Source organism: Wolffia australiana, chromosome 1 (assembly GCF_029677425.1).
Source record: "Wolffia australiana isolate 7733 chromosome 1, ASM2967742v1".
Lineage (NCBI taxonomy): Eukaryota > Viridiplantae > Streptophyta > Magnoliopsida > Alismatales > Araceae > Wolffia > Wolffia australiana.
The window spans coordinates 510311-534180 of NC_135835.1; the positions used below are offsets into that span (position 1 = coordinate 510311).

Sequence of the window (23870 nt, forward strand, 5' to 3'; positions counted from 1 at the left end):
TAAGAATAAAGTTTAATGATTATTTTGGTAATGATCCACACCTCTATTTGATGGGTGGAAGACAAAGCATCCCTAAAAATTTCAGCCCAATCGTCCTTTTGGATTGGCAGATATCAAACTTTGAAGTTGGCACAATCTTGGACATCCATTGTTCATCTCTCCTCGTTATCAACGCGGACACTTTCTCCTTTTTTTTTTGGGCAGTTATATATTTAATAAACATTCATTTAATGATTAAATCAGATCCCTTGTCTTTCATGAATGCCAAGTCTGAGAACACAACATGTCAAACCATAGAAGAAAATTCATTGTGACATGGCGGCGAGTCCACTATATCTTCTCCTCGTCTTTTTTAGATAATGACATGTAGACACATCATCCACGCCTAAAAAAAAGAATATTCTACAACGGCGGTCTGATGTGGCGTGCATTTTTGTGCACCACTCATCATCATTCTCTCTCTTCTCTTTCTTTAGTAAATTGTAGTGGTACACATGCATGCCACATGTATTGCAGCAATTTTTTACTTTTTGGCCTGAATTTTTTTAACATTTTTCCTTGGTATGTGAATTGCATTTATTGCAATTTAAATCACATCTTTTATTGGTCCACGTCTCCCATAAAAATAAAAAAATAAAAAAATATTATCCAATGGTTGAAGCATTATCCTCACAATTTTTAATGTCATAATTGGACCTTTTTGCCATGATTAAGGCAGCTAATCATTGCCGATGCTTTGATTTGTCGCCATTAGATCAAATCGAGTGGCAACAATTTTAAGGCAAAATTGCATTAATAAATCATATTAAAATAAAACTGAGTCATAAAAATATAATAAATATATATACTTTGACTTAGAAAATTAATATACCCATGAATATGATGTCAAAGAAATCATAAAAATATATTCTGAATCATAAAATTAATTTCTTCAAGAATATGATTTTGGGAAAATCCTTTAAAATACCATTAAACCCAAAAATATCATAATATCACTCTTAAAATAAATTTAATAATTTAAAGATTGATAACACACATTTATAATCATTCTAATACCTAGAATATATGTGTTTCACATAAATAACGCAATAATTTGTGTGTTATCACTTGCCTCATTAAGAATGCACATTGGTTGGGGAGTTAGGTATATGTGACACAACATACATGAAAGATCAGTGATGTTTCGTGACAATACTATGTCACCACCTTATTATGGATAACTTTAAACATTTTTTGTTCCATATTTCACTAAAATTTTTCAGTGACTTTTATATATGCTAGGATATGTTAAGAATGAAATAAAAGACAAGAAGACCCATAATTTTCACCAGAGTTTCATTTTCATTGTAGAATGATGGTTTCATGTGGATAAGTATGTTGGCCTACGTTGATTTGATTGAAGGCTTAAAATTTATTTTCTATGCAAAGGATGTTGAAATCAATTCCACATAGAGCTTTAATAGAAAAAATATGGCGTACCTTGTCAGAAACTTGTTGCACTCTTGACTTGCTCCTCAGAGATTGTTTTGAAGCCATTCACATGTTTGGTCTCTTTACGTATCTACACAATCAAGGTGGCCTTCAATCTCCACCTCTTCTTCTCCAAATTTTTTTGAAGCTCTTATAGATCTTCTCACCATGAAGAAAATCTTCTTGGTTAACGGAGAAAAATGAGAAGGAAGAAAGGGGGACACCTAGATCGGAATTTTTAAATGTTTGCTTCCTTGAACAAGGCTCGTTCACCTTAAAAAAGTTTTGGCCTCAAGACCAATTCAGGGTTCCTTAGTAAATCAAATATTTTACATGAGTGGCATGCTATCTAGTTGTTTCACATTTCTCAAACCCATGCCAGTAGGAAGGACTAAAATTTCACATGGTTTGATGATCATTTTATGGGCCTTATATGCCGTTATTTAAGATTGGTTTTGTGATTATCAATATAGCTTTTCATCAAATATCTACTCCTTAATTTCATGAAAGAATATCATGAAACCAAACATAAAGTATAACTTTTTTCATATGAGCGTTGAGCAACTAATACATATATATCATATTAAGTAACCTTAATTTTATTAGTTTTAATTTTACTTTCCTACTTCAAGTTCTTTCTAGTTTATTAAGTTTTTCCTACCTCCCATCGTGTTTTGTATTTCTTTCTAGATAATAGGAGAAAATCATATTAAGTAACATAAAGTATTTTTCCTTTCAAGTTTTTTTTTTCTTTTTTTAGTTAATAGGAGCTGGAACCACAGTTTATTTGCTATTTTTAGCCTTATATTATTGAACAGGAAAATATTTCTGGTTATTCCTATGACCATAATCAACTTGAAGCCTCTCCTCCTGCTCCAAACATTTCTAGTTCATGAAAAGGAAATTCATCACTCTGTTTACAATTATTCATCTTCAAATGTATGTATTCTAATTTTCATTTTTATGGATTGACAATAATGCCCATAATATTGGGGATAATTAGAGTGCAAATCTTAATACATCACTTTTTGATGCATGATTATTAATTTTGTTCCATTCATTCTGATCCTACATTAAGATGAATATTAATAATGCCCTTGAAAAGTATAAGTGTCCACATAGAAGTTAAACTCTTGTAGTAGATCAAAAATGTTTATAGATGTTATAGACGGTGATGATCAACATGCAGTTAACTTACAAATGGCAACGCAATCCAATGGGTTGAGGAACATACATGAAATTCAAAGTTTAAAAGTACTATATTGACAGCCATATATATCATCCTTACTTTTGATAATAACTCCATGCATTGTATCTGTTTATTTTCATTGAAATCATCATAAATACATGTTATTAATGTTTAAAATGGTTTATTTGACTTTTACGATGACATTCCAATTCGTCTTAATTTTATAGTATTTAACATAGTTTTCTAACATTAATTTCATGAATAAATCATTTTAAAGCTCAAAAAAAATTTATTTATATTTATTGAAATAGTTTCTAGTATTTTATGGAATTTGATGAAGTTAAATTCATAAAGATTATAATTTTATATGTCAAAAAATTTAATTTTGAATTATAAAAATATTTTTAATTAGTTAATTGACCTGTTTCACTCCTAGAAGTTTGTGCCACATTAGCAATATGCCATACAATTCGAAGGAGATAAAATCTGAGAAGAGATAATTGGATGGCTCAGATTGCCCCAAATTGAAACGATGATATCTAATGATCTAGCAGAGTTTCAGGCTGAAATTTTGAGGCTAGTGCCACATTTAGCTCCTCTATCCATCCGCCCATCGCATTTATAAATAGAAACCCCATCATTTTTAAAAAGACACCCTTCAATTTTGTTCCTAGTTATGATTAACGGAGTGATCTGCTCATTCAAATCTCATTTGGGTCCATTCTTGTATTCCAAGAGCGAAGGTTTGAAGGATTGATGTTCAGATCAAGGCACATAATGAAAAGGCATCACTCTGCCTGTTGGGCACATGACGACAAGGTTAGTGTGATCTGTCTTTTTCTAAATCATATCTTTGTCCCTTTTCCTAGATTATCATGATATGTAGTCAAGGTTTCCACTATTATGCACAGCATATTCAACTCTGCCACTTGTCATTTTTTATCTGCACCCATCAACATCGCACCAACAATGGCAAAATTGTGATCACTCGTCCCCGCTCCTCCTCTCATTGGTGCGTGTCTGCCATCATCTACATCGCAATCAACACGTCATCTCTTTCATCCACTCCACTCCACTCACGTCAATCTTTGTCTACCATAACCCAGCACTCCCAAAGCAGCAGCGACAGTATTTAAAATTAGAATTGATTTACATTTTTCTACTATAAAATAATTATATTGAAATTATCAAAATCATTCTATAGAATCTGAATAAATTAGGTTAATAGGAATAACATCATCTGACCTTCCTATAATTATTTTGGATTAATTTTTCCTAGTTTTCTTTCTTTGAATTTCATTTAATTATTAGAATAAAAAAAATAGAAATTAAAGATCAATTTTTCTTATTTGATACTCGCTCCCTATGGATTCGACCTTTACTCACTCTATGCTTATAAAAGAAAATATTTAACCCTCCTTTCTGGTTCATCATATGTCCTGAAGATGAGTGATGAGTGAACGAACTCATCACAGAACCTAAAGCAAATTCAACTCGTGTGTCGTGATCATTCATATTGTAAAATTTTGTCTTGGAGTAGAGATTTGCACCACTTGAAATCCTAAGTACATAGTTATTAATTTCTTGAAATGCATGTTATAATTTTTTTAATTGACATCCTTGATTTTGATCCTACAACTACTATCCTTATGTTTACCTATACTTTACAGGTATCATCTATGAACTATTTTTATCTTAGTATTCTTGATTTTTTAACTCTCAATTTTCCTTCATGATATCATATCCTTGTCATCTAATTTTTTGTAAAAAGCATGGAAAATCAATAGGTGAAAAAACTAGAAACCCAAAAAGGAAAAGCATGAAATGATTTTATCATTATGATTGTAAAATTGGCAAACATAGTTATGTTTGTTTGTGGACTAAATGTGGTTTTAATTAGACATATATGGCTCGCCCTTTATTTTAAAAAAGAATGGAGGTCCTGAAATCAAGAAAAATCATTCCAGCTATAATCTGGCTTTGGTAGGAAAATATTTTTTCTCAAGGTTATATGATTTTTAATTTAAAAATAATTGGTGGTCCTTGTGAAGGTTTATTGTTATTCACCATTAGGTTTAGGTGGACACATGCATATCTAATCCACCTGATTTCTCTCCACACCCTTCTGGTGTCTTCTTATTACTTTATCTCATAATTGGTAGAAAGTGATCCAGAATAATTTTCACCTACGATTACCCCATTTCTCTCAATTCATATCTTGTGAAATTATTTTTTTGTGCCAATTTTTTTTATTTTTACCACCTCTATTATACATAATGTATTAGTCCCATCAACCAACCATGCTTGACGTCTATGAAATCAACCAGAATGAGTACTAATAAGAAAATTTCCAGTCCTATAAGTGCAAGGTATTACAAGAATTAAATGGTGAATGTACTGTGCACTTGGGGAAAATCAAGTCATTGGACAAGAGGACATCTTAGGGTAGTTTTGGGTTTATGTAGATTTTAAGGAGAAATCAGAGGATTTGAGTCCACAGATTGGCCATTAAATCATCCGAATTATTCATCTGAAAAAAAGGCAGTTTGAATTAAAAATAGAAGCCCTCAACAAATGAGAAAAGGACACACAAACATTGAGAAGGAATAATACAAAAACCACATGGGTATTATAGTAAATAACCCTTATGTATAAATACTCTTTTTCCTTCTATTTTTCCCTCATTATAGATGTGATCTAGAAGTTGACCAACCAGACTGATTCTTAAGCATGCTTTATGTAATTTTTTAAATTTTTTATTTCAATCTCTTAAATTTTTTGCGTTGAAGAACATAAGGATCCAGAATTCAGATGATGCATTGAGGTATCAGGAGATAATATTAAAAATTTTGGGAATTCATATCAACATTTTCATCTTTTTTCCTGTCTATTTCTCTCGCCATTCTAAATTTTCTCAAACTGCATGTTTTACCCTTATTTATCCCTTTGAAACCATCTTTTCATCTCTCTCAACCTTCATCCATATCTAGATTTATTCCCCTAAATTTCTTCAAAAAAACTCAACCATTTTCCAGCTTCAAGTTCCATTCCTATCATCTCCTACACCATTTCCTTACTTTCTTCGTGTCTCATTATTTTGATCACTTTCTCTCACTATAGTCCCTCTCTTTATCTCTTTAGATACTGATAAGTTCAAATAAGGGTAATCATTAGCATGCATTCTTCATCATAAATCTCCTGAAATTTAGTTCAACATTGCCAGAAAACTCTCATTTTACATAATAATCAGTTCAGGGCATAAACATTTTCCAATGATTAAAAATATAATTTTTTAATACTCAGTTGAGGTTTTCAACAATGCTCTGACATATATTTAACCATTTACATAGTTTAGAATTTATTTTTAGAGGTTTCCAGGAATATTTCTAAACTCCACCAGACTCAATGAGTCAAGTGGGACGTGGATCTAACAATTTCCCTCGTATGTTGACTTTGTTAGGTCAAAGGTTGACCTCTGGTGGTCATAAAATTAAGAATTTTTATAAGGAGTTCAAGACATGAGTCTTGAGGCTTGGGAAAGTTTTCAGATCAGAAGGAGCTTTGAAGAAAAAAATGCATGATAGTCAATGGAGTTGACTTGACTAATAAGCTTGATGTGAAGGAGCTTGAAGAAAACCTTCTAGAAGGTTTTTGAAGGCTTTGAAGATGTTCAAGACACCTGAGGACTCCAGCTGGCATTTATTTTTTGGAGAGCACAGGGTTGGGATCCAGTCCAGGATTCATGAGGTGGAACCCATCCATCCATCCATTCCAGCTCAAATCCAAGGGCTAGGGATGATTTGTAACTAACTCTAACCAACTTGTTCTTTCCCCTCCAAATTTAACCTGGAGGGAAAGAATCTGATTGGTTGGGGTCTGATCACCTAGATTTAGGCCTCAAGAACTCAACCCTGGAAGTTCATCCATGATCGAGCCACCAAGAATGACTGAAAAAAACACATGTAACCCTATAAAAGGGCCCCCTCACCCTCCTTGAGGGCATCCAAGAATTTAGTACTGTTTTGTTCCGCTTTCTCCATCTATTGAGTTTTTTCTTGGGTCTACCTTCATCCTGAAGGTGCAAGGAGTTTTCTGGAAGCGTCCTGGATCTTGAAGCCAGTTGGTAGGAAGCTGAAGAAATCACCTTGGGCCCCTTGGGTGGGACAAAAAAGGTTCTCTCTTCTTCTCTTTCTACCTCCTCCCAATATTTTCCTAAGCTTCTTGGGTCTTTGGCAGATAGCTGATAAGCCGAAAAATCACGTAAAATTACGTGGTCGTTGCGCTTTTTAGACTTATGCAATAAATTTATAATTCCCTTAATTACTAAATAAGAATATAGAGCAAGCAAGGGGTCGATCCGCAAGGAGGCAACAATTCAGAATTTTCAAACAATTTTTATGAATCCAGTCAAGTAATTTTGAATTTTGCAATATTTAATTCAATTAAAATATAAATTATTAATTTCCCAATTTAATAAAATTTATAATAATTTTCAGAATTAAAATTGGGAAATTAATAATCAAGAAAGTGATTTTTGAATTGGAGTTCAAAATGGATGAATTTTCGGTTCAAATTTTATTTTTGGGTTTTTTATATATTAAATTAAATTCCTAAACAATAAAAACCGAAATCTAGAGAGAGAAACAAATCAAATCAACCTAGAGAGAGAAAGTGAAGAAATTGGGGAAAGCCCCAATTTCGACCCTAAATTAAAAATGTAATGAAGCAGAAATGTCCTAAAATGATTAAGAATTAATTATCAAAAGTCAGATCTCGAATCCAAATCAAAAAGAAGTGCTGATGCATTCAAAACATGAATCTAGGGCATGTACATTTCGCCCATGCCAAGGCGTTTTCGAATCGTTCTAGAAGATGATCAAATACAATTCAGAAACTTACAAATTTGATAAAGAGATCCAGATCTGACGACTTCCAGAATGCCTCCTGTGTCCTTCCTGGCCAATTGCTTGGGGAGAGCCTCCAAAAAGTGAATTTCGCCTTTTTTCTGACCTCTATTTAAAGATCCAACCGTCCAGATTGTAGAGGAGGAAAAGACGAACCTGCCCTCAAAATTTCAGCCCAATCGGAGTTGTAGATCTCAAGATATCGCAGTTTTAGTGAGATCAAATGTGGGCCGTTGGATCTCTTTTATTTTCTCTAAAAAATTGGAATTTCCTATTGGCTGGGCTTGATTTTCTCGCTTTCCGTGTTTCGGGACACGTGCACCCTCGTTGTCCGCGTCGGCCGCACTTTTTTTGCTGCTTTTTAAGAAAACAGAAAAGGACAAAATAGTGCTTTTCCTGACTTTTCTATCTTCTCTCTCTTCCGCCTTTGTTTTCTCTCTCCTCTCTGGCCGCTCTTTCTGACTTTTCAAATCTCTCTCCTCCTATTAAATATCTTTTTTTCTCTCTCCTCTCTAGCCGCTCTACTCTCTCTCCTCTCTCTTCCGCTTTTCTCTCTCTCTTTTAATCACTCTATTTGACTTTTCCTATCTCTCTCCTCTCTTCTCTCCTTTCTTATTTAATTAATATATCCCTTCATTTGCCCGAATTTCGGGCGAATGACGTGGATATTCATTTTAAATGCATTTAAAATGCAAAATAAATAATCAATATATTATTTAATTAAATAAAAATCATTTCTTGCCTAAATAATGGTCAGAAAAAATCATAAAAATATGGGAAAATTTCAGAAAAATCAGAAGATGATTTACTGACCTTAAACCAAGCAAATAAAATCATGTAAAAATATTTCTTCACTGAAACAATGTCAAATTCCATGTAAAAAATGATAAAAAATATGAAATAATAGAAAAACGACATGTTAACTGATTTCAATGTATTTTATCATGATAACATGAAAATATGACCATTAAAACACATAAATAGAATGTATAATTCAGTAATTAAGTATATTAATTTTCATGTTATCAATAGCCAAGGTCCTAAGCTTTCCAACACCTACTCATACATGTCAAAATGACTTCTAGAACTTCAGATATTGTTGTTTTGGTCTAATGCACGTGAGAGCACCTCCGCTGGCGCAACCAGCGGTGGAGCGGCGAAGCCCAGCGCACAAGTGGGCACTTCCGCCCACACAATCAGCAGAGCACCCAAAGCCTGTGCGTCCATTTCTTCCTTCACTCAAATTGTTGGGAATCGTTCACGAACTGAGTGAACTCAGTTCGGTAACGATCCGGACAACTTTCTCTCATCCAATTCAACAACTTTGAACCAGATAAGCGAATTACAATCTTATTAAGATCAGAATTTTTTATCTCTCTTTGGAGGCGATAAAAAATTCCAAAAAAATCTTTAAAATCATTCTCTGTCTTGGCTCTTTACAGAAAATTTTCCATACCTAGTAAAAATAGTGTGCGTGTTTTTCTGTAAAAAGAAGCCCTTTTAACAAATAAAAACCTTATCAAAGAGACTTATAAAATTCATATTGAAATTCATATTGAAATTCATCCTAATTGGCTACCTAGCTCCCTGTGGGATCGACCCTTACTAATTACTACCGGTAAGATAACAAATTTGTTGATTAAGTCCATACGGACCTTACACATGAACTAGTTAGTGATCTTTAAATCATCAATTTTGAACCCCTAGTTTGGACCAATCAAAAACTCTCTTTATCTTTAGTTTCTTTATCTAAAATTGCCAAAATTCTACCATTTAGCTGTTCAAGACTAGGGTTTTTTTTCCTTCATTTGCCTTGCCGGCACTTGTATGGGTAGCATGGTTAGTGGACCACTAGGTAGCCCTTCAAGACTGGGGATTAATTTTTTATATTTCTCATTATATTTATCATTTATAGCAGTAAATAAAATAATTACAAATAAATAAATTTTCATCAATTTATTTTCAAAATAAAACATATAAAAAAATTAAACTATAGTCAATTCATAAAAATAACTAATAGTATTTTTCACCTTTGAAATCATTTCCAAGATTGAGAAAAAATCCAAAATTAAATACATGTCGTACTGTGCAAACTTGCAGTTTATTTATTATAGATTATTTAAGTGGAAAATTATGATAAATTTTCTTGGACAATCAACATCCAAACATAGGCATGAAACCCCAATATTTCTTCTACCTCTTCCATGGATTGCATTGCATTGACCTCACTAAGCCTACCAATGCAGGAGCAAATTCAGGATGATTTCAGCCCCGATATTGGAGTCTAATTAGACATACAATGAAATATATGGATAAAGGAGAAAGATGAATCTGCCATCATATCTTTGGCCTGAAGCTCCTTGTGGACTATCAGATATCATGTTTCAAAGTTGGACCATCCTATGTTGAATTTTTCTCTCATTATTAAACCACATGTTGTATTAACATTGTTAACAAAATCCATATGATATGTCTGAGACTCTATCGTGAATACCCACACCAATCATTGAGTTAACATGCGACACATTTTGTTCTCTTGGATTTCATTTTTGAAAGTCAGATAACACTTTGTGTCTAGGCTTGAAGATACTTTAATTAGTACAAAATATTTTGACTTAAAAATTATATTATCCATAAATAAAATGTCACTGCATTCCATACAAATACCAAAGTTTACCGTGAAATAGATTTAATCAGAGTAAGCTTGATCACACGCGTATGTGATTATTTTAACGCAAATGAAAATGTATAATTCATAAGATTAATGAACAAAGTGTTGAATTGGGAATTCAGTCATTGTATGAGTGGGAGAAGATAGTGTTATTACATCTTGATATTTTCCATCGCATTCTTGAATACCCTATAAATAAGAATGACAATAACATATGTTTAATGTATGTTACCACATTGTGATTTTATTATAATTCAGTAGTTATTGCCATATGCTTTGATTCCATTTCAAAAATCACTCATGGATAATAATAAGTATACCTTCTTTCAATGAACTTAAATGAGCCATAAAAGTGTGATCCACTTGGAGGCCATATGGTTCCATCCCATTTCATGTAGACGAAGCTTCCTTTGGTCTTTCAGATATCAATAAATATCTCACATCCCCAAAAACTTATTATTATTTGGTTGAATCCCTTTCGTTTATGGAATTTTTACTCCCTACACGTGGTTTTTAAGTAAGAATGAAATTATTTCTTAAAATATAAATTGATGATACATCTCAAAGTGGAGTTACTAGGGAAAATGAATGTGATATAGTCGAGGACACAAAATGTATGGTGATCTCAATGTATGTAATTTATGGTTTGACGTTGTTTGAGTAGATTATTGCATGAAAATATCTCTCCAGAAGCTTAAACTATTTGCTTTATCTTATTTTATTGTCCTAGGACTTTTGACATGTATGTTTTGAATTTAATTTTCAATAAAGTTGGGAAAGTTGATGCTTCAGACTTTGACTATATGATTAAAACTGTTGGTTTATCCAATAAATATGAGTGTGTATGGATTCCACCTTTGAGTTAAATCATTGTGGAAATTGCAAATGGATTTATTTGTACAAAGCATGATCCGTACACCTCTTGTCGTTAATGATACTATACACAAGTGGTCATCAACAATATACTCTCGTGGGTGAAACTATCAAAATCCATAATTTTTTCAGTTTCAGAGAAAGAGAAAACCTCACACACCCTTATCTGAATCGTTGATAGATGAATGGTTTTCACATACCTGTCACCTTTAAGGAAGGATATTCGTCAAGGTTGATTTCAAAGCACACTCCATGGAGTACATGGATGATACTACTCACTTTTGGTATGTAAATCAATTTATTCTTCCCAAGTCCCGACGAATTGTATGGCACCTTAGTCATATTTTAATTGTACCCTTAAATGAGTTTATTTTGGGTAAAATCCCATGTCTAAACCACAGATTGGGAAAATTAAAAACCACAGATTGTCACAGTATTTGAGATAGAGAAAGCTATGCTGGAATCTTACTAAGGAATATATGCTCTGACAGTAAGGTGACATGAATAATTACATTAACATTGTGTTTGTTGATAAAGCCTTTTATAAATCTATGGGTTTGTCTACGAGGCATAATATGAGTTTGACAATAAAAAATTGACGAAAAAATAACATTTCTAGAAATAAATTTAAAGTCAACTTATAAGGAGATTCTACTGAACTTCATCAACGCAGAAAATTGTGATGCCTAAAATTGTGATCACTTGAATCATGCTCTGATTAGTTTAGAAGAGTTATTTAACGTTTAAAATTGTGATCACCTCACTCATGGTCTGTTTAGTACAGAAGAGTTATGCAAACACTATACGTTTAAGAAACCATGATGACCACAAACTCTTCTTGAAAGTATGGCTAAATTAATTGCAAAGGGCATTCAAAAGAGTAATATAACATGTTTGGACGGAAGACGGTAGTCATATGATATAATCCTTGAAAATCAAAGAACTAATCGTCCTTAGTTTTTCCCGCCCATTTCTCTCCGCTTTCATCCTGGCCGTCCAAATTTCGAGATTCGAAATATTTTGAATTTCGTGAAGATCCCTCCTATTTCTGGCCCACTTCGGAGCTCCTGATCTTATCCGGCTTGCCCTAATCAGCAGTCGTCCTCTTCCTCGAGCCGTTCTACCGGAGTGATCCGCAACGAGAAATCTGCAAACATGCGCGAGATCCTTCACATTCAGGGCGGCCAGTGCGGTAACCAGATCGGGGCCAAGTTCTGGGAAGTTGTCTGCGCCGAGCATGGCATCGACGCCTCCGGAAGGTACGCAGGCGACAGCGAGTTGCAGCTTGAACGAGTGAATGTGTACTACAATGAAGCTAGTTGTGGACGGTTTGTTCCGAGAGCGGTGCTCATGGATCTGGAGCCCGGCACCATGGACAGCGTCCGGTCGGGCCCGTACGGCCAGATCTTCCACCCGGACAACTTCGTTTTTGGGCAGTCTGGGGCCGGCAACAACTGGGCCAAGGGTCACTACACCGAGGGCGCCGAGCTCATCGATTCCGTTCTCGATGTCGTCCGCAAAGAGGCCGAGAACTGTGATTGTCTCCAGGGTAAGCTCTCTCTCGCGTTCTTTCTCTAGGGTTATTACCTGTAGCCTCGATTCTGACTTACGGCATTCGGAGTTTGGTCGGATGCTGTCCTAATTTTGATTGGAATTGATCTCCATTTCAGAGGGTGGATCTCTGGCTGTGGTTTTACGTCGTATTAGTTTCCTTGATCTTTTCGAATCAATTTAGTCACTGTTAAATCCGTTTGGCTATCACTTTCATTTATTATTATTGTGACGTACTTTAGGGTTAATATTCTATTTCTGTTTCTGACATTCGTCACATTTAAAATAAACGATTGCCGTAAATTCGTCACTTCGTTTGCTAGAATTTTTGGCTTATGCTTTAACTAGGATCCTTTTGCGAATGAGTACAACCATTATTTTAAGATTACCCTGGTACCTCAAAGCAGACTTCACTATTTTAAGATTATCTCTGTTTCTTTCAAAAAAAAAACTATTTGTCATCTTGTCCATTTGTCGATTATATTCAACATCCTAGTCACTCCCCATCAGCTGTTTTTAATTTTTCTGCAAGGAATTACGATCAACTTTGCGATTCTTGGATCATATTTTATTGGGTTTGCTGATGGTTTCACTCTGTCGGAATATTCAGGTTTTCAAGTCTGCCACTCGCTAGGTGGCGGGACGGGGTCCGGCATGGGCACGCTGCTTATCTCAAAGATCAGGGAGGAGTATCCAGACAGGATGATGCTCACGTTCTCCGTCTTTCCATCTCCCAAGGTTTCAGACACTGTCGTGGAACCGTACAACGCCACCTTATCCGTTCATCAGCTGGTCGAAAACGCAGACGAGTGCATGGTTCTTGACAACGAAGCTCTCTACGACATCTGCTTCAGAACCCTCAAGCTCTCCACTCCAAACTGTAAAATTCACGGCCCAATCTTCGCAAATATCAGCCAAATCTTACATTTTGCTAATGTTTTTTAACATTGGAATGCAGTCGGCGACCTGAACCACTTGATCTCGGCAACAATGTCGGGGGTGACCTGCTGCCTCCGGTTTCCCGGTCAGCTGAACTCGGACCTCAGGAAGCTGGCCGTGAACCTTATCCCCTTCCCAAGACTGCACTTCTTCATGGTGGGCTTCGCCCCGCTGACGTCACGCGGGTCCCAGCAGTACCGGGCGCTGACCGTGCCAGAGCTGACCCAGCAAATGTGGGATGCGAAGAACATGATGTGCGCGGCCGACCCCCGTCACGGGCGCTACCTCACCGCTTCCGCCATGTTCAGAGGGAAGATGAGCACCAAGGAAGTGGACGAACAGATGCTCAACGTTCAGAACAAGAATTCTTCCTACTTCGTTGAATGGATTCCCAACAACGTGAAGTCTACGGTGTGTGATATTCCTCCGACGGGGCTGAAGATGGCCGCCACCTTCATCGGCAATTCGACCTCTATTCAGGAGATGTTCCACCGCGTCAGCGAGCAGTTCACGGCCATGTTCAGGCGCAAGGCTTTCTTGCACTGGTACACCGGCGAGGGCATGGACGAGATGGAGTTCACCGAGGCGGAGAGCAACATGAACGACTTGGTTGCCGAGTATCAGCAGTATCAGGACGCCACCGCCGACGACGAGGAAGACTTCGAGGAAGAAGAGGATGCCGAAGCTGCCTAATCGAACTTCTGACCCTCCAGTACGCCATCATAGTCAACCCCTTCGTCTGTTTTCTTCGATCGAACTTATCTAGTTCGTCATCGTTAATGCAGTACCCATCTCCCTGAAACCTACTTAAGCGTGATCTTCGTTCTCCAGTACGCCATCATGATCAACCCCTTCATCTGTTGTCTTTGATCGAGCTTATCTAGTTCTCATCGTCACTGCAGTACCCATCTAACTAACCCTTCATACTCCAGTGCGCTATATTAATTAATCCCTTCATCTGGTTTCTTCAGTCGAACTTCTCTAGTTCATCCTAAAAGCAGAGGACAATCTCTTAAACTTGCACTGCAGTACCCATCTAACAAACATATCCGGTCGCACATGAAATGTCACTCACCCAATGACTTAAAATCATGGTCCTTCTATACACTTTCAAAAGTTTGGTTCAAGTCCGAACAGGTGAATGGTAACGAGATGAGAAAAGAAAAAGAGGAAAATGGAAGAAACGGCGAGGTCGGAGGGAGTTTTCAGTCAGGGCTTGGCGGGGGGAGGGATCTTCTCGTTGTCGCAGTCGAAAGGGTGGACGGAGTACTCGGCGGGGCGGAGCGCTCGGCGGTAGAAGCAGGTGATCCAGACGGAGAGGAGGAGGACGATGACCAGGGCGCCGCAGAAGGCGCCGAAGGCGAGCCCGACGAGCACGGCGGGGAGATAGTCTCGCCGGAGATGGTCGCCGGGCCGAGCCGGCGGGTTCAGGATGGGCCGCGGGTCGAGCGGCTCGGAGTGCATCAGATAGGCCGCGGCGTGCTTGAGGGAGAAGTCCCAGGCGTAGAGAGCGGCGGTCTGGGTCGAGTTCCCGCTCGAGGCGGCGAAGCCCACGGCCATGGAGTTCTTCCAGATCAGCCCCGACAGGTCCACCGGGTGCGAGACCAGCGGGCCCGGCGACCGCCCCTGGCCCAAGCCCACTCTCAGAACCCGCGAGTCCCCCCCGTAGTCTACCCAGCCGTGGACCTTCTCGCGGCCGCCGAGCGCCACCCCGTGCTCGGACAGCTCCGCCACGACGGCGGCGCCGCCCGCGCCCAGGCTAACCCCGACGCGATCCCCGGCGAACTCCACCGCGAACACGCCCGCGGTCGGCCCCTCCTCCAAGGAAATACTGGTCGGAGCCATGAGGAAGACGAGGCCGTGGCCCTTCTTTGGGGAGATGGAGAAGCAGAAGTGGGAGGAGAAGCTTGGCTTCCTCCCGAAGGCCAGGCGCCGCCTGTACATGACTCGCCCTCTGCTCAGTCTCACGCTCCCGTTGACGACCGCCGCGTCTCCGAAGAGGGTTATCCCCGGCTCCGCCCCGGGGGCTTCCTTGAAGTCCTGAAAGGAGAAGGAGAAGGACGCGTCTTCCACCAAGCCTGCTGCCCACCGGCAAAGCCCCAAAATCACCAAGACGTAGATTAGATTACTGCCCATTGCTTCTTCTTCTTCTTCGAAGATAAACGAAGACGACGAATCTAGCGATGCCGGTTCATGGTGAACGGGGAGGGGTTTTGGTTATTGGGGAGATGGGCGGCCCGTGGGACTACAGAATTTAGGGTTAGGGTTCAGGGGGGAGAGATCTGGGGCGTGGCGAGCAGGGAGGGGGATGGGGTTGCAGAGGAAGCGACGCCGAGCATTTACTACCGGCTGACCGTTCGAAGGCCGGAGCTTCGGGCAGGAGTCAAAAGCTGTGGTGATACTGTCACCCGGTTAAACGATGTAATTTTACGCTTCGCCCCCGTGTAAAAGGAAAAGTTGCTTTTTCGACCTTGTCTGGAGGGAAATTGGGGTTGAGGCTGTGTGGGTTCTGTCTGTTGGATGGATGCTTGGGGATTTTGCGGTTTGGGGGAGGGGTTTTGTGCAAATTTGGGCGCCTGTAGCCAAGGCGTGACCCGTGTTTATTACGTTCGGCGGTTTCGGGGTGGTCCTTTTTGTCGTTTTCCTGGGTTTCCAGCGTGGCCACCCCTGACAACGCTGCTCGGATCCTAGGATCGCAACCCTGACCGTCCGATCAGTGGTTTATTATATTTTCTCCTCCTTTCTATTTCACGGATAATAATTCACTGGGATTTTGATGTATATCTTTTATGCAACGTCGTTGTCTGGTCAAAGTCTCGGATTTAGCTAAAACCTAAACCTGGACCCGAAGCTTGGTTTCCTGAATGATTAGTCCGGTCTTGGTCCGGTCTGGTTGACTAGTTGGTGTCAAAGTCAAAATGAAAAGGTTGATGTGGTAGTTTTGATGGAAATTGAGAGCTAAAGTTGATCTGACTCCATAACCAAAGCTGGACCAAGAGTTCAGTCTGCCCTAGAAAAACAGACAGACGATCTCGGTTTGGTCCAGTCTAACCGAACTTAGACCAGAACAAAATGTTCCCTATTCTCTTATGCAAAATAATAAAATGTAAGAGGCTATTAAGGGGTCGGACTTCCGTTATATCCGATCAGTGGGGCCCACCGGTCGTGCAATCCGATCGATCCATGGGCCCCGCCGATTCCATCACGAATCGACCAGATCGAAGACGGATCGATCCCCGAACAGTATCTCCCGCCCTGGCGTCCCGCCAAAATCAGGGGTATTTAAACCGCGGAGTCGTCGTTCAGATTTGAGTTTCCCGTACAGACGAAGTCCGGGGATGGGGAAGCAGCCGAGCCCTCCGAAGAAGACGAGCCTCGGCAAGGGGAAGGTGACTCCCGTCCAGATCGCGTTCATCGTTCACAGGTACCTCGCCGAGAACAACTACTCTTCTACTCTCGCCGCTTTCCAAGCCGATGCGGCCGATCTGTTCGCGAAAACCAAGGCAAGAGAGCCGCCGAGGGGCCTTCTCAGCTTGGCAGACATTCTTGATGAATATGTCACTCTCAAGGAGCAGAGACTTGTTGTTGATCTGGAGAAACAGCGGGTTGAGGCTGTTTTACGGGGAATCAACGCCGCCATGGATGCTTATCATTCGGCAGCCAAGGGAATTCTATCGCCTGAATCTCCTCCCCTTCCTTCGCTGGCGGTATCTCCAGTTTCGCCGACTACTCCCGCTAACGTCCCTGTTCAATCAAGTCACGCCGCCCCTTCGGATAGATCTCCGCCAGGTATATGAGTCGTTGGCTTGGTGGTGATAAAGAAAAATAATTTCGCTTCGTTTTTCGTCCTCCAGTTCTTATTTTAACGTAGAATGCGGTGTGCTGATCGTCGCGAAGCCTCGGCTATTATTTTTTAATGAGACATTAGCATGAATCGATTCTGTTATCTTCGAATCGAGCCACGAGAGACAGACGGATTTTTGGTGCCACGGATTTTAGAATATTCGGAAATATTGATGGATCAATGCACGGAACGCTGCGGTCTAATTCTCTCTTTTAAGTTATCGTGATCTGTAATCCGTCTTATTATTAATCTGGGCATATCTGTTTTTCTTCAAAGTTTTTATTGGCAAGGTGTGTTTGTGCAACTATTATGATTTAATTATGATTTCTACAAAAAATTACCTTGTCAATGAACTCTTCCGTATTTGACTTATTTTCCCTTCTTTTTCATGCACGTTTCGCGCATAGTTTGATCCTGGAACTTGTTCTATATTTTCTTATAACATTCTCCGTTGATTCTTAGGTCCCGTCGCGCAAGTGAATACCCTCTCTACATCTATATCAAGTCTTAAACCCAGTCTACCAACCAATCTTCCAAGCAGCAATAAGAGGAAAAACAGCGTACAAGGATCTACAGCATTGAAGAAACTACGCGAAGGCTTGCCAGCGGCCAAACGGGAAACAGATTCCCTAAACAAAGCTTCATCTGCACAAGATCTTGTTGCCACCACTAGCCCTCTAACCATCTCTCACAATCCATCATCAACTTCAATCAACACTCTTCCACAGTCGGAGAAGATGGCCTCACTAGTTCATCTCTCACCCACCAATATTTCCAATTCCAGCACTCCCCTCCAGCAAACCCCTACCAAGTGTTCCGTCATATCTTCCAAAACCATCGTAGTCAGTCCTTTCAAAGGCACAGGCTACATATCCGTGGAGAAGAGCGTCTGCATAACATCACCGATGAAGTCAAGTCCACAGACAATGTGCAGAAGAGGTCGCGTCAAAGGCAGGCTAGACTTCGACGATACAGGCGCGTTGACAACCTCCGCCAGTCAATCGATCACCGAGACTTTTTCAAATCTATCTGAAAGCGGAGCGAAGGAGCTCTTCGAGCTTGATCTCTCCGATTTTGACATGGACTTCAACCTCGCTGATCTTATGGTCAACATTGATCTTGACTGCGATGATTTCTCGGGGGCCTGTCATCCGACCATTTCCGGGTAAATTTCATTATTTGATTTTCCGAAGAAGTTTAATTATCTGCGATGATTTCTTCATGAAAATTTGATTCTTGGAGATTAACAGATGCGGGTCGGCGGAGCAAGATTCGGGTTGGGACTTAGCCGGTGCCGCCTTGCCTGGCATGGATATTCGAGGTATGTGCCTCACAGTAAAGGCCACTTAAGCTATTTCTTCCTCATTCGCCATCTTTTTTGATCTAATTGGGGACAGCTGATGCGGAAGCAACGGCCTCGGTGAGAACTATGACGAAATGCGTCAAAGTATTAAGCCCGGGTAAGTGCATTAATCTATCCCTTACATTCTTCGTTAGCGGATTTCTTAGCCGTCTGATTCTACTCGTTGGATCTTGTGTGCAGCTAAGCAAAGAAGATGAGTTACCTTGACAATTCCTCATTTATTTGGCGCGCGGTGCTCTCACAGGGTGTAAATAAATCGAAGAACTCGGCTTAATTATCCTCGAAGTCAAGGAATGAAATGGTTTGTCTACTTGCCTGAAGGAAGCCTGGTTATTTTTATTTTCTGGAAAGTCTACTGACAAAAAGGTTCACTCCCACTAACTCGCTCTAACTCAAACTCCAGGAAAGTCATAACCTAGGCTCTTTAGGATTTACACAACATTAAGTGACTGCTACTACGGTTTTATTTTTAATTCATAATTGTTCTGATTGGGTTGCTCGCTTGTTTGTATCGTTCGATCTCTTCATTTTCCACACGCCAAATTAAAAAAAACCAGAAATTAAAAAGTTGGAACTTTTTTATTGACCACTGAAAATAACCAGTTTGAATACTTTTTATTAGTTATTCTTATTAGTAGATGAATACCTTTTAATTAATTATCCTCTTCCTCTTATGATTCTTACTTTTTCTTCCTCTTCTACTAATTCTTCTTTTTCTTCTCATTATTATTGACCGATATCAATCAATACATAATTTATAATGAGATGATTTAATTTTTAATCATCTTATATTATCCGTGGTTTTATTCTTCTTTTCTGGTCTTATTTTTCTTATTCTTTGTCATCTTTCTTGTCAGTATTCATTATCCTTTTTCTTCTTCTTCTATTTATTCCTTTCTTATTTATCTTTATCTTATTCTTGTTCTTTTCGTCTTATTATGTTATTGGAGTTAATTTTCCTTTTTTCCTTGGTTTTCTTCCTCTGATTTTTCTCATTCCTATTTAATAACCAAAATGATTCCTCTCTTTCATCTACTTCCTCCTCATCTCCTTCCTCACCCTTTATTCTTTTCCAAAAAACTCTTCCGTATGTTTTCTCTTCTCCTCTTCTTTCTCTAATTTTTATTTCTCTTCTTATTCTTTTTCTTACTTTTACTTATAATGTATCTTTTTGATTTCCCATTTTCCTTTTTTCCTGTGATTTTTTTATTCATTTTTATTCTCCTAAAATGCTTCCTCCATTTCATCCGTATCATCAGCTCCTTCCTCTTTATTTTTGCTCTTCCTAAAGTTTCTTCCTTCCATTATCCTTCCTCTTCTTATTCTTTCTGCTTTTTCCTAGTAAGTTTCTCCTTCAATTCTTCTCTCTTATTATGTTACTTCGCCTTCTTTTTCCTTTTCCCACTGATTCTTATTATTTTGTTTTCTTCCCTCCGATCTGCTTCTTCTTATTTATCTTTCTCTTAGTCTTTATATTTTTTAATCATTAATATTCTTATATTTTATTTATCTTATTGGCATTTCTGCTATTTATTTATTTAATCCTGCTGTTTCATCTGCATCAAAAAATTTCTCAATTTCTTCTCGAAAAATTCTTAATTTCTTCTCCTAAAATTTCTTCTTTTCATTCTTCTTTCTCTATTTCTTAAAATTTTCATCCTCTCTACTATCATTCTACGCTTTGATTTCCCCTGAATAAGTAATGGTACGTTTTTGTAATGGATTTATCATGCAATTATTTTAAGAATTAGATATTTTTCAGAAAAGTGATAGAGAGTTCTTTGAATTTGAAAGGATGGAACAAGGTTATTTCCACACATGAAGAATTATGTGAAAGTGTCTATCGGGGATGATCTAAAGATAATGGCACACAATCAAAAAATAAATACTTGTGCTATCTCATGGGGTGACTTTAAGAAACTTCACCTATGTGGGACATAGTAAGCGCAATTGTGACATTTGAAAAACCTCCATATGGTGGATCATATTGAAGCAACACTCCATTTTGAACACATTATTTTCCCACACATTATGTAGGGCGTCTGGGGTCGAAAATTTTTGCAGTAGGTGGAAAATTTTCACACTGCATTGCATGAATATCCCTAGTTTTGTCCGACAATCTACCTGTATATATGTCTAGTTTGTGGCCTTGATGGTCAAATAACCTTTATTAACCAACCTTATCAATTAATTTTACTTTCATATAGTTTAATTAATTAAAGATCAATTTTACCCAATTGATGGGTTAAACTACCAGCCTTTCATCTCCCAAGCTACACCTCATTTTCTAGAAGATATTGAGTATATTAGCTCTCTCATGGAACCCTACTGTCATCAGTTAGCATGTAAATGTAAACCCTCATCCATTGATGCTCTTAGGATGACCTATTATTTGGTCGATATCAAGCCCTAATTTGTCATCCTTAGTCCTGATGCTTTGCAATATCATCAAAAAACGGTTCTTAGATATTACATTAACTTTGGTAAGGACTTTATCATATCATCTTACTTTAACTATCTCTTCTCATTTTAAGGGTGTACATAACCATATTCACCACCCAATCACACTCATGAACTTTGTGCTCCATCTAAGACAAGAAAATTTGGAATCCCATGATTATAAATTTGTAGGTCATTGTCAAAACACATATATCCATCCACAAGATATTTTTGGTGTCTTAGGTTGAAGGACCAATTACATAACCATAACATATATAAACTTGATTGATTATAAGGTATAATGCCTATAACGGATTCAAACTAATCAATTCCACGAACCGTTATTTGTCCTTAATTGTTTCCACATTAAGGCTATGGGATTGTCCATACTCATCATATGACTCTGGCTAGGTAGTACACCTCTATCGTGACATTTAAATGTCTTTTGTGAGTATCGCTGGAATATAAATATTTTGAAAAATGTTTAGAGACTAGTTTTCTCTGTATTATGATATCTTCACAAATCACTTAATAATATGTATGCGTGGACTTCACAATAAGCTTTCCACTTGAATGATATGAATGCATATATTTATCAATGAATAAAGAACGAGATGTAGACTGTGCGATTGGTTTGCTGGCCACATATATTCAAGTTAGGCTTTTCTAATGTTATTATGATAGAGTATATGATATTTGTTTTAAAAATAAGAAAAAAATAAGGATAATGAGATTGTAATTATTAAGTTTAGATAAATAACTTAGAATGTTTACTCAATATTTTATTCAATATTCAAGTTACGCTTCACTGTCTTAATTCTAAAATGGACTGTCACACCTTTTTCCAATAAATCATGTCAATTTTTAGAAAATATATTTTGTGTTTTTTGACTTTTCCTGCTCATGTGACGTGAATCAATCACAAAAAGGGCATATTTTTTCTGCAATAAATGCCTGTATGGACTGAGAAAAAAAAATGATGGCTTTTTCTTATCTGTCTCTCATTTGGAATGGTCAACAATGATGGCTGATCTGATGTGGCAGCCACATGGTGCCACATGTACATGTGATTCACACATGTCAGCTTTTCATTGGATTAAAAATGGTGCGCATTGAAGCGTCGCCACATTAGCTGCAAGCTAGTATTTATAATATATTTGAATAACACTATTATTATTCCTTTTTTCTTTTCCTGGGGCAACATGTGGTGCGATGAGAGTCGTCGATCATGGATGACGAGGAGAAATCTAAGCCAATCATCACAATTAATTCCCAGACGAGACAAAAGCCTAACCAAATGATGTGACAGAGTTGTAAAAGATGAGGAGAGAGAAATATTTGAATTAAATCGGCGACTATAAATCATCCAACTTCCAGGCTTGATATTCGACGATCCAGACTTGAATCGAGCTGAAATTTTGAGGGCAGCTTTATCTTTTCATCCCATATCCATCAATATGTTGGATAACAAATTGAGCTCTCAGTCTTTGTAAAAAACATCTTTATGCTCACTCCCTAGTGAGGCTTTATCTCATAGTGAGGCTGATTGAAAGAAAGCAAAGTTTCGAAGGGTTATCAAGTGCTCCTTGGTGTCTCTAGTTCTTGGGGAGGTTCAAAAGAGAAGTGGGAAGGTTGATCTGCAACAGGATGACACAATGATCTTGGCAGAATATAAGAATCTAAGGTTAGGCTTTCTCCTTACATTGAATCATCTCCGACACACTCTCTTTGTGTAGCCATCTTTATCATCTATCATCTTCACCATCTATCACCTTCACCCATTCCCATCCTTCATCCACTCCGACACCATCCCTTATCATCCACTCTCATCACCATCACGATCTTGTCACCTACCTCTATCATTCCCCATTTAAGCCAACATCACTATCTCATTACATCCTCTCATCATCCTACCTCAATATCATTATATCATTCACCATCCACTTGCGTTAATGCCACCCATCACACCATTGTTCGGTCCCATCTCGCTTCCCATTCTTGTCTATCTAAACCCTAATTAGCCATTCCCCATCTTATTGTCCACTCTCATCACTCATTCACTACCGTATACATAACTCTTCTCGTCTTCGCGCTTCACCCAATTGAGATCATATTTTTTCCTAATATCTGTTCCCTGTGGAGACGACCCTTGCTCATCAATAGCTAGTTAAATTATTTATGAGTATAGGTTTATAAATTTTACTAATTAAAATAAAATTCTCAATGACGCAATTCTTACCCCAAATTTGAGTTTATTAGTCATCTCCACAGGGAACAAATCTTAAGGATTTAACTATCTCTAGATAGTGATTTGGAAAGCATGAGAAGAGATACATAAAAATTAAGAGATCGCGTTACGATGGGAATGGTGAAGTGAGAGGAGAGGTGCTAGGTGTTGAATGAAGACATGACCGCCAGTGGGAGAGAAGCTTTCTGGGAGACATGAATAGAGGGAATAGAAACAAGGGAGTAAGATGGGGTGTGTAGGAGATGAGTGAGAAATAAGATGGAAGAAGATATAGGTTTAGGGTTTATGTCGTAGATGGAGGGGAAAATATGGGATGAGATCATGATAATATAGGTGATGTATGCCATAGATGATGGATGGTGAGAAAATAGTATTAATC

General features: G+C 38.3%; 3 protein-coding genes across 3 annotated transcripts; 2 read left to right on the plus strand and 1 right to left on the minus strand.

The window, feature by feature from the left end:
- The first annotated feature begins 12170 nt into the window (after positions 1-12170).
- On the plus strand, positions 12171-14465 carry LOC144700226 (tubulin beta-2 chain). The gene is made up of 3 exons (XM_078571687.1): positions 12171-12656; positions 13269-13538; positions 13617-14465. Exons 1-3 carry the CDS (start codon positions 12263-12265, stop codon positions 14288-14290), a joined length of 1338 nt encoding a protein of 445 aa, XP_078427813.1. The 5' UTR covers positions 12171-12262; the 3' UTR covers positions 14291-14465.
- A 199-nt stretch (positions 14466-14664) lies between these two features.
- On the minus strand, positions 14665-15975 carry LOC144700233 (L-type lectin-domain containing receptor kinase VIII.2-like). The gene has a single exon (XM_078571700.1). It carries the CDS (start codon positions 15731-15733, stop codon positions 14807-14809), a length of 927 nt encoding a protein of 308 aa, XP_078427826.1. The 5' UTR covers positions 15734-15975; the 3' UTR covers positions 14665-14806.
- Positions 15976-16776: 801 nt separating this feature from the next.
- LOC144712748 (uncharacterized) lies at positions 16777-19303 on the plus strand. Its single transcript, XM_078587084.1, has 5 exons — positions 16777-17386; positions 17904-18606; positions 18692-18762; positions 18839-18901; positions 18985-19303. Exons 1-5 carry the CDS (start codon positions 16936-16938, stop codon positions 18999-19001), a joined length of 1305 nt encoding a protein of 434 aa, XP_078443210.1. The 5' UTR covers positions 16777-16935; the 3' UTR covers positions 19002-19303.
- Positions 19304-23870: the final 4567 nt, after the last annotated feature.

Bases quoted from the DNA above. Each gene is read 5' to 3' on its own strand.
- LOC144700226 (XM_078571687.1), top strand. From the start codon at position 12,263: ATGCGCGAGATCCTTCACATTCAGGGCGGCCAGTGCGGTAACCAGATC. The intron at 12,657-13,268 runs GTAAGCTCTCTC...CGGAATATTCAG, and splicing joins GAACTGTGATTGTCTCCAGG to GTTTTCAAGTCTGCCACTCG. The intron at 13,539-13,616 runs GTAAAATTCACG...ATTGGAATGCAG, and splicing joins CAAGCTCTCCACTCCAAACT to TCGGCGACCTGAACCACTTG.
- LOC144700233 (XM_078571700.1), bottom strand. From the start codon at position 15,733: ATGGGCAGTAATCTAATCTACGTCTTGGTGATTTTGGGGCTTTGCCGG.
- LOC144712748 (XM_078587084.1), top strand. From the start codon at position 16,936: ATGGGGAAGCAGCCGAGCCCTCCGAAGAAGACGAGCCTCGGCAAGGGG. The intron at 17,387-17,903 runs GTATATGAGTCG...GTTGATTCTTAG, and splicing joins TTCGGATAGATCTCCGCCAG to GTCCCGTCGCGCAAGTGAAT. The intron at 18,607-18,691 runs GTAAATTTCATT...GGAGATTAACAG, and splicing joins TGTCATCCGACCATTTCCGG to ATGCGGGTCGGCGGAGCAAG.